At 37.4% G+C, this 14,658-nt stretch overlaps 2 protein-coding genes across 2 annotated transcripts in view; one reads left to right on the top strand and one right to left on the bottom strand.

The window, feature by feature from the left end:
* The window catches only part of pde11a (phosphodiesterase 11a), a 75,591-nt gene extending 66,340 nt beyond the window's left edge, over positions 1-9,251 (top strand). Inside the window, exons 19-20 of the mRNA XM_053496517.1 lie at positions 309-392; positions 7,444-9,251. Of these exons, the coding sequence (XP_053352492.1) occupies positions 309-392; positions 7,444-7,620 (261 nt within the window). The 3' untranslated portion in view covers positions 7,621-9,251. The remainder of the gene's footprint in view (positions 1-308; positions 393-7,443) is intronic.
* A 1,722-nt stretch (positions 9,252-10,973) lies between these two features.
* agps (alkylglycerone phosphate synthase) overlaps positions 10,974-14,658 on the bottom strand; it is a 41,886-nt gene continuing 38,201 nt past the window's right edge. Inside the window, exon 20 of the mRNA XM_053496515.1 lies at positions 10,974-13,726. Within this exon, the coding sequence (XP_053352490.1) occupies positions 13,605-13,726 (122 nt within the window). The 3' untranslated portion in view covers positions 10,974-13,604. The remainder of the gene's footprint in view (positions 13,727-14,658) is intronic.

Raw genomic sequence — 14,658 nt, 5'->3', positions numbered from 1 at the left:
AATTATGGCCTGGTGTGTAATCCTGGTCAGACACATTTCCTTTCTCCTCTGAAGTATCGCTAGCCTCAGGTTTAGCACCCAGTCAAAGTGTTTAGCAGCAAGTGTGTGGGCGTTCAGCATTATATATTCAGTCACAGTGCTTCACCCTGGGAACTATCTCTCCACCACAGTATGCTTTCACTAGTACTGCAACATTAAACACACACACACACACACACACACACACACACACACACACACATACGGGCTACTTCCAATAAAACCATTGATGGAATATTCTCACATATGTACCTGTTTTTGTTTTCTAGGCCATCTTTGACCGTAACCGAAAGGATGAGCTGCCAGGTTTACAGTTGGAATGGATTGATGGTATCTGTGCTCCACTGTATGAGGTAATAACGTTCAGCAATCCTCCACAACACACATGCACATGCTGTTTCCACCTGGGACATCAATAGTTCGGTGATGTTCAAAGCTGCATTCAGACACTCAGGGGAAGGCTTTATATATATATATATATGAGGGAAACTTTTACCTGACCATAACCAAATAAATATTACATATTATTACTGCATACAATTGACAATGTATTATTAGATACCACAATGTTCATTCTCAGGTTAATTCAGTAGAAAGTAGGACTGCGAAAGCATCATAAAATTTGTATTTTAATATTAAAAAGAATTTAAGGATTCACAATTAGAGTGAACATTAGCGGTAGATCTACACTATACATTTCTATCAAGTAAAAATTGTTCTACAGATAATCACAAGGAGGCAATATACATAATCCTAATTTTATTCAGTTATAAAGAGATCCCTTTGTCATTGATGCCTTGGATCCATGAAACATATCTGTTTTCATGCACATATCTTTACGTTAAAATAACGATTTTCTACTTTAAGGCTCCTCTAATTTCACAATTAGACAACTTCCTATGTACTGTTTGTGATGCAACATTGGATTTGGACTACGCTGTATAATATTTTCATTATTTAATGGCATTTAAGATTCAGACACATTAAACTAGTACACTACTATTATATACTGTATTTACAGTAATTTAAAAACTTTTTTATGATTATAAACAGGCTTGAAAATTAGGTTTCTCGGAAATGTTTAAAATATCCCATTAGTTATTTCAAGATCTATTCTTATATATTTTTAAAGTGCTTTTTGTCCTCACATTTGCAATACAGACACAAATCCTTTCCTAGTTTTCCTCGCTGCAGGTTAAGTGCAACACAGGAAATTAAAAGGGAAATAACAGCCTATTTAAAAACAATGGCGCCCTCTCTTGTATATAGTGAGAGACATGTCACAGTCCCCAATAAATCAAGCTGTTAGGCAGAAACAGGAACAAAACGAAACAGGCCTTTAGAGATAAATAGTACATGTGTGTGAATTAGGTTGCCTCATTATTATATGTATGAAGTTAAATCTCAGTTTTGGGAGTTTTTGGCAATTTGTTTAACGACCCAAACATGTAGACATTGTTTGGAGCGAGGTCAGCTTTGCATAGGGATGTGTTAGTAAATTCCCAGGGATGGATGAGGTGAAGAAGGCTGTTTGGTTATGGCTCCGATGTATTGGCAAAAACTTTCTATCTTGATGGCTGTCATTCTGTGCATTTAAAAGTCCTGGTTTGACATGAACGTCCATGGTAGTTGTTCTAATTAACAACTGTGGAAGCTGGAATTATTGATACTGAGAAGCCTTTGGAGCTTTAGACGGTTTAAATTTTTTTAACACAGTAAATATCTTTATCTGGTATCATGATACTCTAGGTCCGGATAATTTACATCTTAACAGAGCTACAAAATCATACATCTGAAATCCACAACCAAGAAGGTACATACTGTAGGCTTGTTTTAAACATGACACGTGTAATTCACACACAGGCTATAATTTGCATTAAGATGTAATGTATATTCATAAAACAGATATATTAAATGTGTGTGAAGGTTCCTTCATTCCCAATGGACATGACATATTAGTAATGAGGTTTATTATTCACAGCATTATGGAAGGCAGTGCGTACAGCTGATTTCATTTTAAACTCATCAGAATGCTAGCGTAATTAATCCAACTGGATTACACTTGGTGATTTATTTCACTGAGTACTAATACTTCACTGATCATGCACAATACCTAGAGACTACTATTGTCTGATTTTATTATTACCAAACAAAAATAATGTGGTGAAAATATTTACTGGTTGGTGCAATGACAGCACAGGTAGTTTTGCTGCCTTATCGGTCTAGGGTAATCGTTTTCATCTTGTTTTGGTGCATGGTTAGTGGGCTTTCTCTGGGCTCTCTGGTTTACTCCTAAAAACAATCCATTAAGTACAGTAGCTAAGATAAATTGCTCTGGTCTTTGAATGTGGAGGGCCCTGTGATGAACTGACGTACCACCCAGGGTACTGTACTGTTCCCCTCACACCCAATATTCCTGGGCTAGGAAGATCCACCATGACCTTTCCTGGGATTACATGGTTGCTAAAAATGATTATGGCACATTTATTAATGCTGTGTCTCATGTGTGAGTCCTAATGATTTAGTGTCCTGTGACATTGTCAAATAAACTAATAACTAATTATTATGTTCACATATGGTTGTATGTGATATAGTAACTTTGTGACTGAATTTTACTGTTCTTTTCTACATTTACATTTAGGCATTTAGCAGACGCTCTTATCCAGAGCGACTTACATTTTATCTCATTACACATCTGAGCAGATGAGGGTTAAGGGCCTTGCTCAAGGGCCCAACAGTGGCAACTTGGTGGTTGTGGGGTTTGAACCTGGTATCTTCCGAACCGTAGTCCAATGCCTTAACCACTGAGCTACCCCTGGCCCTACTTTTCCAAGTGTGTGTGTACAATATTAAATGGGTAGCAATTTAAAACGGTTTTCCAGGAACTTTATAGATGATAGTGCATTCCGAATGGAAAGGTCAGAACAATTTTTTTTTTCTGCTTACTCTACTGACACAGTGAACATACTCAGTCATTATTCTTATTCTCTATAGTGCTTATTCTGTTCAGGCTCGCGGAATGCCTGAAGCCTATCCCAGAGGACCCGTGTCACTAGACGGGGTACACGCTGAGTGCAAATGCATTGCAGGGCACACATGCACACACTTGCACACTACAGGCAATTTTGGAAACTCCAGTTCGAATAATCTGCATGTCTTCTGACTGTGGGAGGAAACCAGAGAACCTGAAGCACAGGGAGAACATGCAAACTACACGCACACAGACCCACGGCAGGAATGGACCCCTCCAACTCGACAACCACATACTGTGTATAGGGTATAGGAATGCTGGAATGAGCCACGAGGTATCATCAACATTACACCTTACAGTATACTCTCTCTTGCCATAAGCCTAGGAAAAAAGCCTAATTCATCGCTGATTCCAAAGATAATTCTGGCATGCACTAATCATTGCATCCAGAAGGGAAATTAGTTTATTTGGATGGTGGTCATATTGAAAAGAAATGAAATAGCCTCATTTAAAAAGAACATGATTTATCACACAATCAATTATTCCATCAAGCATTCCACCACCTCACATCTGACTCTCCCTCTCCCTCTACTGGTCACTCTAGCGCCCCTTCCACTGTCTTTGTAGGGAGCCAGGTTTGAATGTTAAAAAAATGGGGGAATTAGCAAATATTTAATATGACATTATTAAGCATGTTAATATGCCTGCTAAATTGCTAACTGTGTGAAAACTTTTGAAAAAGTAACCTGAGTATACTCATTGGCAAAGCTCATTGGCAATTGTGAAACAAACTGTAATTTAGTGGCAAAAAGTCCTAAAATATATTTAAATTTTCACTTCATCTTGATATTAAAAAATCTATATAAATAAAAGAAAGGTTTTGTCTGTACATTTGTCAGAACTCCCTCTTTTAAGGATATCTTTTAATTTCATACATTGGAGGACATGAAACCAGTCTCAGAAAAGCATTAAGATCCTTACAAAACACAAACGAACATGCAACACAGTGTGGTTTACTCCAAAAAGGGCAAGTACACCATGAAAACCTGAACCTTCAAAGATGTACGGACAAATTATTATATGTTTATTTTTCCTGCGTTTAAAACCAGTTTGTCTTATATGTTCTTTGGCACCATTACCATCATATAGCCATATAACTTTGGCACCATTAAAAGGCAGTAAGAGCCACAGTGAGATAATGTGATAAACAGTTATGTGCCGGATTTAATAGTCTACTTTAAACAAGGAGTGTATTTGGCTGACAATGAAAAAGTACAACTTAAACAATCATTCCAACTTAGAAAAAGACCGGCTCAAAGAAATACATAAAATCCCTATAATGAAATGGAATTAATGTTTATTAGTAGTGTGTGTAAAACTAGTCACCACCGGTGTACACAAGTACCACAATGTTTAGTGATTTTTAGCTAAAATTGTCAGGATGGATAATTAAAGATATTCAAAATATATTTAAATGTTATAATTTTTTTATGCAGTTTTCAGCTGATACATAATAGAAGTTAATACAACTTTTTTTTCTGATTTTCTTTCTTTTTTTTTTACAGTGCTGTGAAAAAGGTTTTGCCCCTTGCCGATTTTTTGTTTTTGCATAGGTGTCACTCTTCAATGATTTAGATCATCAAAGAAATTTTAATTTTACACAAAGATTACACAAGTAAATACAAGAAAAATTAATTGCCAGCTGTAACAAACACTTGATTGCAGTTGTTGCCGCCAACTGTGACACAATCCATTATTAGGGGAATTACACATAGGGCCAGCCAAATGTGGACAGCTTTTTCCCCTTAATAAATGGAATCATCACTTAAAAACTAAATTTTGTGCAATAATAAAATTAGTTTGATGATCTAAATTATTTTAAGTGTGACAAATATGAAAAAAAAACAATATTAGAAATATTAGGCACATACTTTTTCACAGCATTGTCACACAAGTTTTGTGTGAATTTAGTTTGCTACACTCCTTCTACACAGCATACAAAGAACTATAAATAGTAACATATTCTATATAGTACGTAATGAACTAGTTGTGATGGAATGATTTACATGTGATAGCGCCACAGTTTGTGAAAGTGGAAGAAAATCCTATCCCTGTCTTTCCTCCTATGATGCTTCCGTGATTACATGAGAAAAATAAGTCTAATCTACTTTTAAAGTCCATATAACCCTGTCTCACTTTTGCTCTTTCTGTTAGTTTGATGTGGGACACTGGTGAAATCTTTGCAAACGGCTTACATACAGTAAATGTGGGCACTAGCAGACCCTGTCATAAGAAACTTGTCTAGGCCTACATTAGTACATTGTGTTTATACTCCTGGAAATCTTGTGGTGTGTCTGTGTGCCCACTGCCCTGCTTCTTTAAACATTAATGGTTGCCACCTGCTGGCTGCCTTCCAGCTTCAGTCCAACGTCTGTTTGACATCTGAGTGCACTTGGCCAATAAATAATGCAATAGTACAAGTCATCAGCAAAGGGGTTAAAAACAAAACCTCAGCTACAGGAAGTCAAATGCAACCCCTTTACTCTTCCTTTATTCTCTTCTAAAAAGTGACAACAAACAAGATTTATACGGTTAAAACACATCATTAAAAACATATATAAAAATATATAAAAAATACATATACATTATACATATATAAAGTTGTTAGTACTGTGCCCTCAAAACTCCAAGGTCAAGAGTTTGGTTCCTCCCTCTGGTCTGTGTGCGTGGAGTTTGCATGTTCTTCCCAGGTTTGGTGGGTTTCCTCTGGGTACTCCGGTTTCCTCCCAGAGTCCAAATACATGCAGATCAGGTTAATTGGTGCTTCCAAATTGCCCGTAGTGTGTGTGTGTATGTGTACTGTATGTGTGTGCCCTGCGATGGATTGGCAGTTTGTTTAGGCTGTACCCCGGTGCATTCTGAAATTTACTGTAGGTTCTATCATAATCAAACAAGCCCATCTGGCAAAAAACATCATGTCACTATCAGAGTCACTCAGATCATCTTCATGATCTAATGCATTTTTTATATATCTTTATATATTGGATCATGGTAATATATATATATGTTTTAATCATTTTTAAGCTAATTATGTTGGATGTTGGTTGGATTGTGTTTGGTCAGACACTGTAATAATTTACTCTAAGGGAGTCAATATCATTTTCCCAAACTACCGGTCAGAAGAAGTAAGTTTGTAGTCATTCATCTTTGGATTTAAACATACCCACTGATTTTTTTTTTTTAGCACAAATAAGCATTACTGCCAACAAACACCTTAATACAGTCAGTTGTTATATTGTAGTGGTGTTCATTGATGGGTTGCTCGTGGATCAGTGCCAGGAAGCTAAAGAGATTAGCCATAAAAAATTTGCCTCATACAGTATGCTTTACTTCAGCAGTGACATGGTTCTCTAATGATTCTAACTAGTGATGATGCATTAGGAAATATTGGAAGGTTGTTTTAGGCTCTGTCCCATAGAATTCAGCCAAATAAATAAGTCAGTCGATACGCACACACACACACACACACACACACACACACTGACACACACACACACCTGTGGAGCTGAATGATCCTCAATGAATTTTTGGATTGTTAACAGTGCTCCTAATGGACAAACTAAAGAACTCTAATGGACCCTCCTAGGGTGTACTAACATACTGCATACCATGCAACTCCTTGGCTCATTAGAATACAGCGCATTTCCCATCAAGATACCATTTACTTGTGCATCATATTAAAAACCATCCCCATCTCATAGGTGTGTGCTTGAGAGTATGTAAACTAGAATGTAAAAGCTTTGAAGTGTGTTAGGATACAGAGATGTGAAATGCAGGTTAATTAATGCACTGTGAGAACCTGGGAAGATACACACTTCCACCCCAACCATCCATCCACATCCCACCTGTCAGTGAGGCCATTAATCCTGAATGCATCACACTGGTTAACAAATTTATTGCATGCATATCAATTATAAGTAAGTACATTTGGGAGATATAATCACTCCTGTAAGAAAAAGAAGACATGCTGACTTGTTCTGTATGTTATAAATTAGGCTGCATTATAACTTCTATTGTAACTTCATAGCCTTCTATTCAAATATTTGTGCTAAAATGTAAGCCCCTGTGTGCAGATGACATTTTGGTCCTCAGTGCTCATTTGTTCCTATAGAGTTGCTTTGTTTTTATTCTCTCACTTACTATCAGTGTGAATGTAGCCAAAGCATTATAAATCTGCTGATTCAGATTTAGATTTAGACTTTTGCATGTAAAACCCTCCTGGCGTAACAAAAAGGAAGGCATCCTCCTTTCAGCACATAATCCACTTTCAGTAGCATTTGTCCTAAAAAACTACAGTTTGGCAGCAAAATACAGAACTGCAAATATTATTGGTGATTATTCTTTTGATTGTGTGCCTTTTGTTTCCCATTCAGGCCTTTGTGAAACTGAACCCCAAACTCCAGCCGATGGTCGACATGATTCAGGTGAATCGTGCCATGTGGGAGGAGCTGCACCAGAAGCGGCAGCGCAGCCAGGAACTGGCGACTCTCCCAAGCACTAACTGTGATGGTTACATTGGTGAAAAAGACACGCCCAAAGCTGCGAGTTAGCTCCTGCCCACCATGCCACGTCTTGATCTCTGACCTCTAACCTGCAACCCAACCACAGTGCTGTGCATGTGGGGAGTTTTGGCTCTGCTGCAAGCTTCCAGCTGCTGGAGCGATGATGGCGATCTGGTCTCACAGTGCCCCTGCTGGCTGCATGTTTGAACTCTCACCACCGGGTGCAAGAACACCACTAGGCTGTGATTGAGTCTCTGTTTGACCTGGATGTTTTTTTTTCTCACCTGGAGAAGTCTGAGAATAGCTCTAGACTCAGGAAGAGGCAGCGTCTCTAATGCTAGAAAGACTATATAGATGCTGTATTGTATTAACTGGCCTGCTGTGTTGTTAGGGATGGCTAGGACCAAGCATTGCCACTGTTTATACAGGTTTATTATTATAGTGTAACCAATGAGTTTAGCTTTGATTATTTGGAATGAAAATCTTTCAAGAGTGCAGGATCCTCTGTTTTGTATTGTACATATTTTATTTGAGGTTATTGTTTATGCTTGAGACATGATTGTGGGATGGACGCTGTTTTTCACCTGATGTAATTATTATTGGATCAGAGGTTTGCTGAGCTTAAAGGCTCGTGGCAATGCTTGCAATGCAGATACAATAGAGTGCTGCTATTTGTGCCTTGGTTAAAAATCCTTCATGAAAGATGCATGTGGTCTCCTTTCAGCTTCATAATTATCTAGAGACAATGTTTTATATCATTAAGAGTTGTGCAGCCGGTATGATGTCGTAAAAACTCCCTCTGGATTTGTGATGTTGCTGCTTGCGCCTATTTTGGTTCCATTAATTAACTCAGGCGTGGTGTAAGAGGTCCATGCATTACCATAGAGCATTTACATTAGCGCACTCATCTATATTCACAATTTTTACCTTATTAGAGCTGATCCAAGCATTAGTCATATTACTTTGGGAACTCTGGTTCTGAAGTAGTGGACTAAATTGCAGTCATATTACTTTTATGAGTCCAAGCCAATGCAGGAAGTACATGTGCCTTTATAAATATTAGTAAACCACATTGTCTTCAAGCTATGTTTTATGACATCAGCATTGTTGATACTTAAATATTTAGTAGATTTGATTAAAATATGCTTTCTCTCCAGAAATATTGCATAATTTTATAGTTTTTTTCTTCTTTTGTATAGGACTTCTATCTGTCAGAAAAGGGGTAGAATGTTAAATTTAGCTAAAGGTAAAGGAAAATGCACATAAGCACAATCGAAACACTGGATCAGCTTAACCAAAAAGAATACAGCTCCAATAAGTGAGTTAAGAAACTCTGTTGCCCTTTGTGCCTGCTGCAATATGGCCACACAATCATAATCCATTCGTCGGTTACACTGATACTGATGTGCAGGTAATGTCATTCCACATCAGCTGCAGCTGTGTTTAACCCTCTTTCAGACTGTTATTCACTAACACAGCTGGACATCCAGTAAAGTGATCACAATTAACTTTTACATGACTTTATACAGGTTTGTGGTTTTCATAATGAACCATAAATATGAATATGCACATAAAAATCCATAATAATCACAAGAGACACACATTCATAGGTCACAAAGGAAAAAGAATGACGATATTTTATGCATTAGCTTTGTTTTTTGTTTTTGTTTTTTTTTGGGGGGGGGTGTTTTTAGTTACAACTACGAAATCTTCTACTTTCTTTTATATGTAATTGCTCTGAAATGTTTATGCTGTAGCTGTTTTCCTGTGATATCTGGTCACAGTTTGAAATTGTGTCGTGGCATTGTGAAAGTGTAGACCGAGGCATTGCAGTGCTCTTTGTGGCATGGATCTTCCTGCTCTTGGGAAATCAACAGAAATAACATGCTAACTGACAACGGGACAAAATTAATTGCATGAGGAAATAACTGCTCTAGATATAGGGACTGAAGTGACAAATTAATGACCTCCTTCACTCAGATGTTCATAAACATTTTAACGTTCGTGCATGAATAAAGATATTGCACCATGTTTGGGAAAATTCTGTAAATTCTGTAATTCTTTTTTGTTCACATGGCCTTTTTTGGGGTATTATTATTATTATTGGTACATTTCCAGGCATCATGTCCACATTTCAGAATTTTGTTTGTATTCTTAGGGGACAGTAAAAACTGAGGTGTCTTTAAAGCATGTTATTTGGAAATGTGTACTGTTCGATTCAAATAAACGTGCTGCTAGTTAACAGTCCTTGTGTTGGTTATATGAGCATCTGCTTGTGAGGATTTGATTTGCTGATCCATAAGAGAAATATTCCTGTAAGACGCCAAATATCTCTACACTGACCCCATGTGGACAAATATTTTACTACAAAGCAGATCAGGCCAATAGTCTAATGTGGTATATGAATTATAAGTATGAAAAGCATCTTGAGGGGTTGGGAATGTGCCACAGAAAATGTCCAGATGCTTTGTTTCATATGATGCTGCAATGACTGGATCAAATATCCAGACTTTGGTTCATTCATTAAAGATATTGGATCTGATAAGACAGCTGTTTACATCCACAAAGTGGCTCCACCCACTGTGAACTATCTGTCTGAAGTATAATTTAAAAAATATTTTTTTCCCCCTCATCTTTAAGGTTAGTTTAGGCTTCCCATCATTTCTTTAATAGATCCTGCCTTCTGTATAATGATTGGTTATAAGAATTTTGTCTCATTAGTGATCGACTAGATGTTTTTTTGGTGGGAGACTTTCCTACACAGAAACTCTTGTCATCTAATGTTACCCACACATGGGGCAAGAATGCATAGAAAGAATATACTTATTCCAACAAAAGAAAAACTACCAGATCAAGCATTTTTGACTAACGTTTTCTGAATAGATTAATAAATGTTTACACCAAACCTCTCATTGTGATTAAAAATTCCTTCCAATTGGGCTGGATCACGTCAGACTCTTCGGAGAGATGCATTTAAATTTTTTTGATTAAGCTATTATTTCCATTTTTAGTGGAATATTAGAGTCGATGTAACGCAGCTTGTGTCAGTGTTGAACAACTTTAAGGAATCAGGTAATCAGAAAACAAACTAGTCTTTTTCAAACCGGATGAGGCAACATATGCAAGTAAATAGAAGAACAGTGATGAGAACAAAATAAAACATTATGTCAGATGACTGTGTACATGTTTCTGTTCTCAGTTTTGGTTAAAAAAAAAAAAAAAGGGAGAGAGAAAAAAAAAAAATCTGGCCTATAAGAAGAAACCATTAAGCACTTCTTACACTGCCCTGACCTCATGTAGCTGTGGGACTTTACACGTCATATACCAAGAACAGAACTTTACCTAATAGTACCCAGGGGTACTTGTTTTTTCACAAACTAAAACCACATGGTGGACAAACATGGTTTAAATGTTAATTTATTGCACAAACAGCACTGACAAAATGAATGCAATGGTTAAACATGTTACCTAGGTAACTAGAGAATGACCAAAGGAGCAGTCAGGACATTTGCAGGTTGCGAAATGGCAGGATAAATCTGCTATGAATGTTCAGAAAATGTATATATAGGGCAGATAAGCCCCAACATTTCCTTCATTCCATATTTCACAGAGAAAAGCCAGATTTGTTTAAGTATTTACAACAGCTTCTACCTAACTGTATTTATGGAGCAAGACATGAGAGACTAACACCTTAAGGGAAAATGATGCATAGAAATCATCAAAGGAAAGCTGGTTGGACCAGTTAATTGTATAATAGACGATACAATAATAATAATAATAATAATAATGATGAAAAACAAGGAATCTGACATCATAACTTTCCATTTGACTCTAGCACCATACTGCAGTATACTAGGAAGGCTTAGGTTTAGCTTGAAGGAATACTCACACTTTTTTTTCAATCTAAATGTCTGTCATTTATAATTGTTGAGTACATGTGATTACCACAGACAAGTCTGAAATCTTTCCCTGCAATCTGAGCAGAAGTGAATACCTTATTACTCCAATCTCACTCATACTAGACGAATAAGGGCAAACATAACATGGAGAAATGTACTACTGCTAACTCCAAACTCCACGCATGTCACAATCGCACCAATGATGTCTTGCAGATGACTGCACGATTTGATGACTTGTCACGTCATTTACTACAAAGATATCGGTATTGGATCAAATACTTTTACTCCTTTTACTTTATTTATTGTAAAATATTCAGTCAAAAGCCAGAATAATTATTAAAACATTCAGTCACATGTTCCAAATTGGTTTAATTTTTGTTTCAGAGATGACAAGGAAAATATCACCTACATAACAGTCTAAGTTTAATTGTATGAGCGCCATGAAACATTCTGTAAAGTGCAAGTTTTGAAAAAGAAGTACAGCAAATTCATGTTTAGTTCATGGATGGACTTCCATAATTAAAATAGCTGCCCTTAGACCTCCAAAAGTGAGTTTCGAGTAAATCTGTGTTGAAATCCTTGTTTGTGTAAATTTTTGCACAATTAGGAAATGGACATTAGGTTGAAAAAACACTGGAGTTTTCCTTTAAGAGTCAGACAGGCTAAGAAAGAGAGCGCAAATGCCAGATCAGTAAATATCAGAAAAAAATAAAATAAAATCAGAAATAGATTTTGATTGGGCAAATTATAAGTAACTTGCAAGTAACTCATCAGTAACAAGCACGCAAGACATGACCCTTATGGACATCAGGAAATCTTGATGCATTCAGACCAGCAACTTTTCAGACAGGAGCAGAAAATCCACAAGTTTATGGAACATCCATAGCCAGGATTCTTTGTGAGCTTGGACAAATTATTACTAGATGAAGTGATCAAATCCCTATTATTTACACATAATTTCTAAATATTTGCATATGTTGTGTTGAAAATGAGACATAGAAATTACAAATAATCATGGTGACTCTTAGATGATCTTTACAAACAAATATATGCAAGTGATATATACTGTATATATTTATAATTTACAGGTATATGAATGCATATAGCCAAACGACTGAAAGGTTCAAAGTCTTTGGTAGGAGGACAGGGGTCTCGCAACTAAACATTAACAAACCAAACTAACCCAATCTCTCCAAGGACACCATGATAAAGCTTACTGTGCAGAGAAAAAAGAATTCTCCATGCTAGAGCAAGTTCTCTTAGCCTGCAGAAGCAGGGTGGAACTCCTATGATGGACATGGCTTTCCTACAGTTCACACTGAATGGAGACACCTACACAAACATTTCAATATATTGGAAGGGATTGTAGATAAAACATCCAAGTGCACACACAAAGACCCTGGCAAAAAGTTGAAACAGACTGTTAGAAAAGGCAACGGGGAGATGTACGGAACTGTGGAGATACAAAGAAGCTGTGTGAAGAGACAGCAGACGTTTAAACGGAGTCATTCTTTAAAAAAAGAAAAAGAAAAAGGAGTGAGGTAAAGGAAGGCAAGGCCAACACCCACACAGAGACAGAAAGAGAAGGCACACTGCTTTTAAAAGCACAATGTAGTCAACACTAAAGTAGTGTCACATAAACTACACAGAAACATACTTTCATTTAATATATCAAAAGTCAGAACGAGCCAAAGTTGGCAAAACCAGCAAAAAATGAAAAATGTGTTCAACAGGGAAGTGGGTAAACAAATGTTATCCTTATATAATCAGTGTTACATTGTCAATTGACCTAAACTTTGTGAGAAAGGTAATTTCTCATTGGCAGTTAATGGATTTATGCAGCTGAAAAAATTGCAATAAAAAGAATTGGACTCGTCAGACATCATGTCTGAACTTTCACTTTCCTCACAGCTGTATAAAGGAGGTGGGAGAAGAGAGTAGGCGGAAGGTGTTTAGTCTTGTGCCAAGGTTTGGGGTATGGTATTGGAATAAAATTAGATATCGATCAAACCTGAAAATAAACCAATGCTTGTTTTGCATACAGAGAAATTAGCATGTATTATGCTTTAATTTCAGTAGGACTATATGATTAAAAAAAAAAAAAAAAAAAAAAAGCGGTTTTTCAAAGCGGTGTTACAGAAGGTTTCTGTTGCCAAATATGTTGTTGGGGTCCACATATTCCTTAACGGACCTGAGCATGCCCAGACCCACACTGGAGACAGTCTCCCTCATCCACTCCTTCCGCAGCTTGCCCACTGTGAGAAAAAGAGAGAGAGAGAGAGAGAGAGAGAGAGAGAGAGAGAGGATGTCAGGGTGCATGTGGCAGACGGTTGTGAGCACATCAATCTTGTGTGAGTGAGAGAGTAAGCAGGGGGTGATGGATGTGTTTATGGGGGCTGGAACGCTGGTGGAACACTCCTGAAACACTGGGAGATGTTTTGCATGGTGTGATTTATGGAGAGCAGCAGACTATCAAACTCATTAAGCTGCCGGTGTTCCCTATGGAGGGGAGCTTGCTATGCTCTGCCTACCTCCCTCAATCCCTTTCTCTCTTCTCCATGTCTCCGCGTGTCTATCTGCTTCCATGAAGCCTGTCAGTTTCTTCTTCTATCAGTATTATTTTTTCCCATTCTAGAAAGCACTTCTCACTTTAAATTTCGGACTTAACATTACTGCTAAAGTAAGTGTCAAGTGTTTGTGAAGGTCATCTGGTTTGTGCAGGGTCCTAACAATCATGTTACCTCCCTGCTTTGGGCTTATCACAGCACAGACTTCACTGATCATTGTGTCCTGGATTCAATAAAAATAAAAAAAACAGGAATTATCTGTCAGACCCCTTCATCTATCAGTATGCTTCATGAAAAGGGAGGCTGCATACAATAATACATACGCATGTGGTGATCAAGTTAAACCGGGGCTTGTGATGACATTTCTTGTAAATGAAGGCATGAAATAGTGTGACATTTACAGGAGCCTTGCACAGTATGGCAATGAAGCTCTTGCCCACAAGAGACACATCTGTCTGTGGGAACTGTTCACACAATCATTCATAACCACCACATGCACATTACAGGAATTTACACATTTACAGTAACATGCTACATTATTCCCACACCTCCATACAGCCCTGACCTCACCCCTCAACTCATGTCCAAATCGTTTCAGAAGTAAAGCAGGCAGCACGATC

The sequence above is a fragment of the Clarias gariepinus genome, chromosome 5 (genome assembly GCF_024256425.1).
Source record: "Clarias gariepinus isolate MV-2021 ecotype Netherlands chromosome 5, CGAR_prim_01v2, whole genome shotgun sequence".
NCBI classification, from domain to species: Eukaryota; Metazoa; Chordata; class Actinopteri; order Siluriformes; family Clariidae; genus Clarias; species Clarias gariepinus.
The sequence above is the reverse complement of the archived record's forward strand: the minus strand, read 5'-3'. Positions and strand labels throughout refer to the sequence as shown.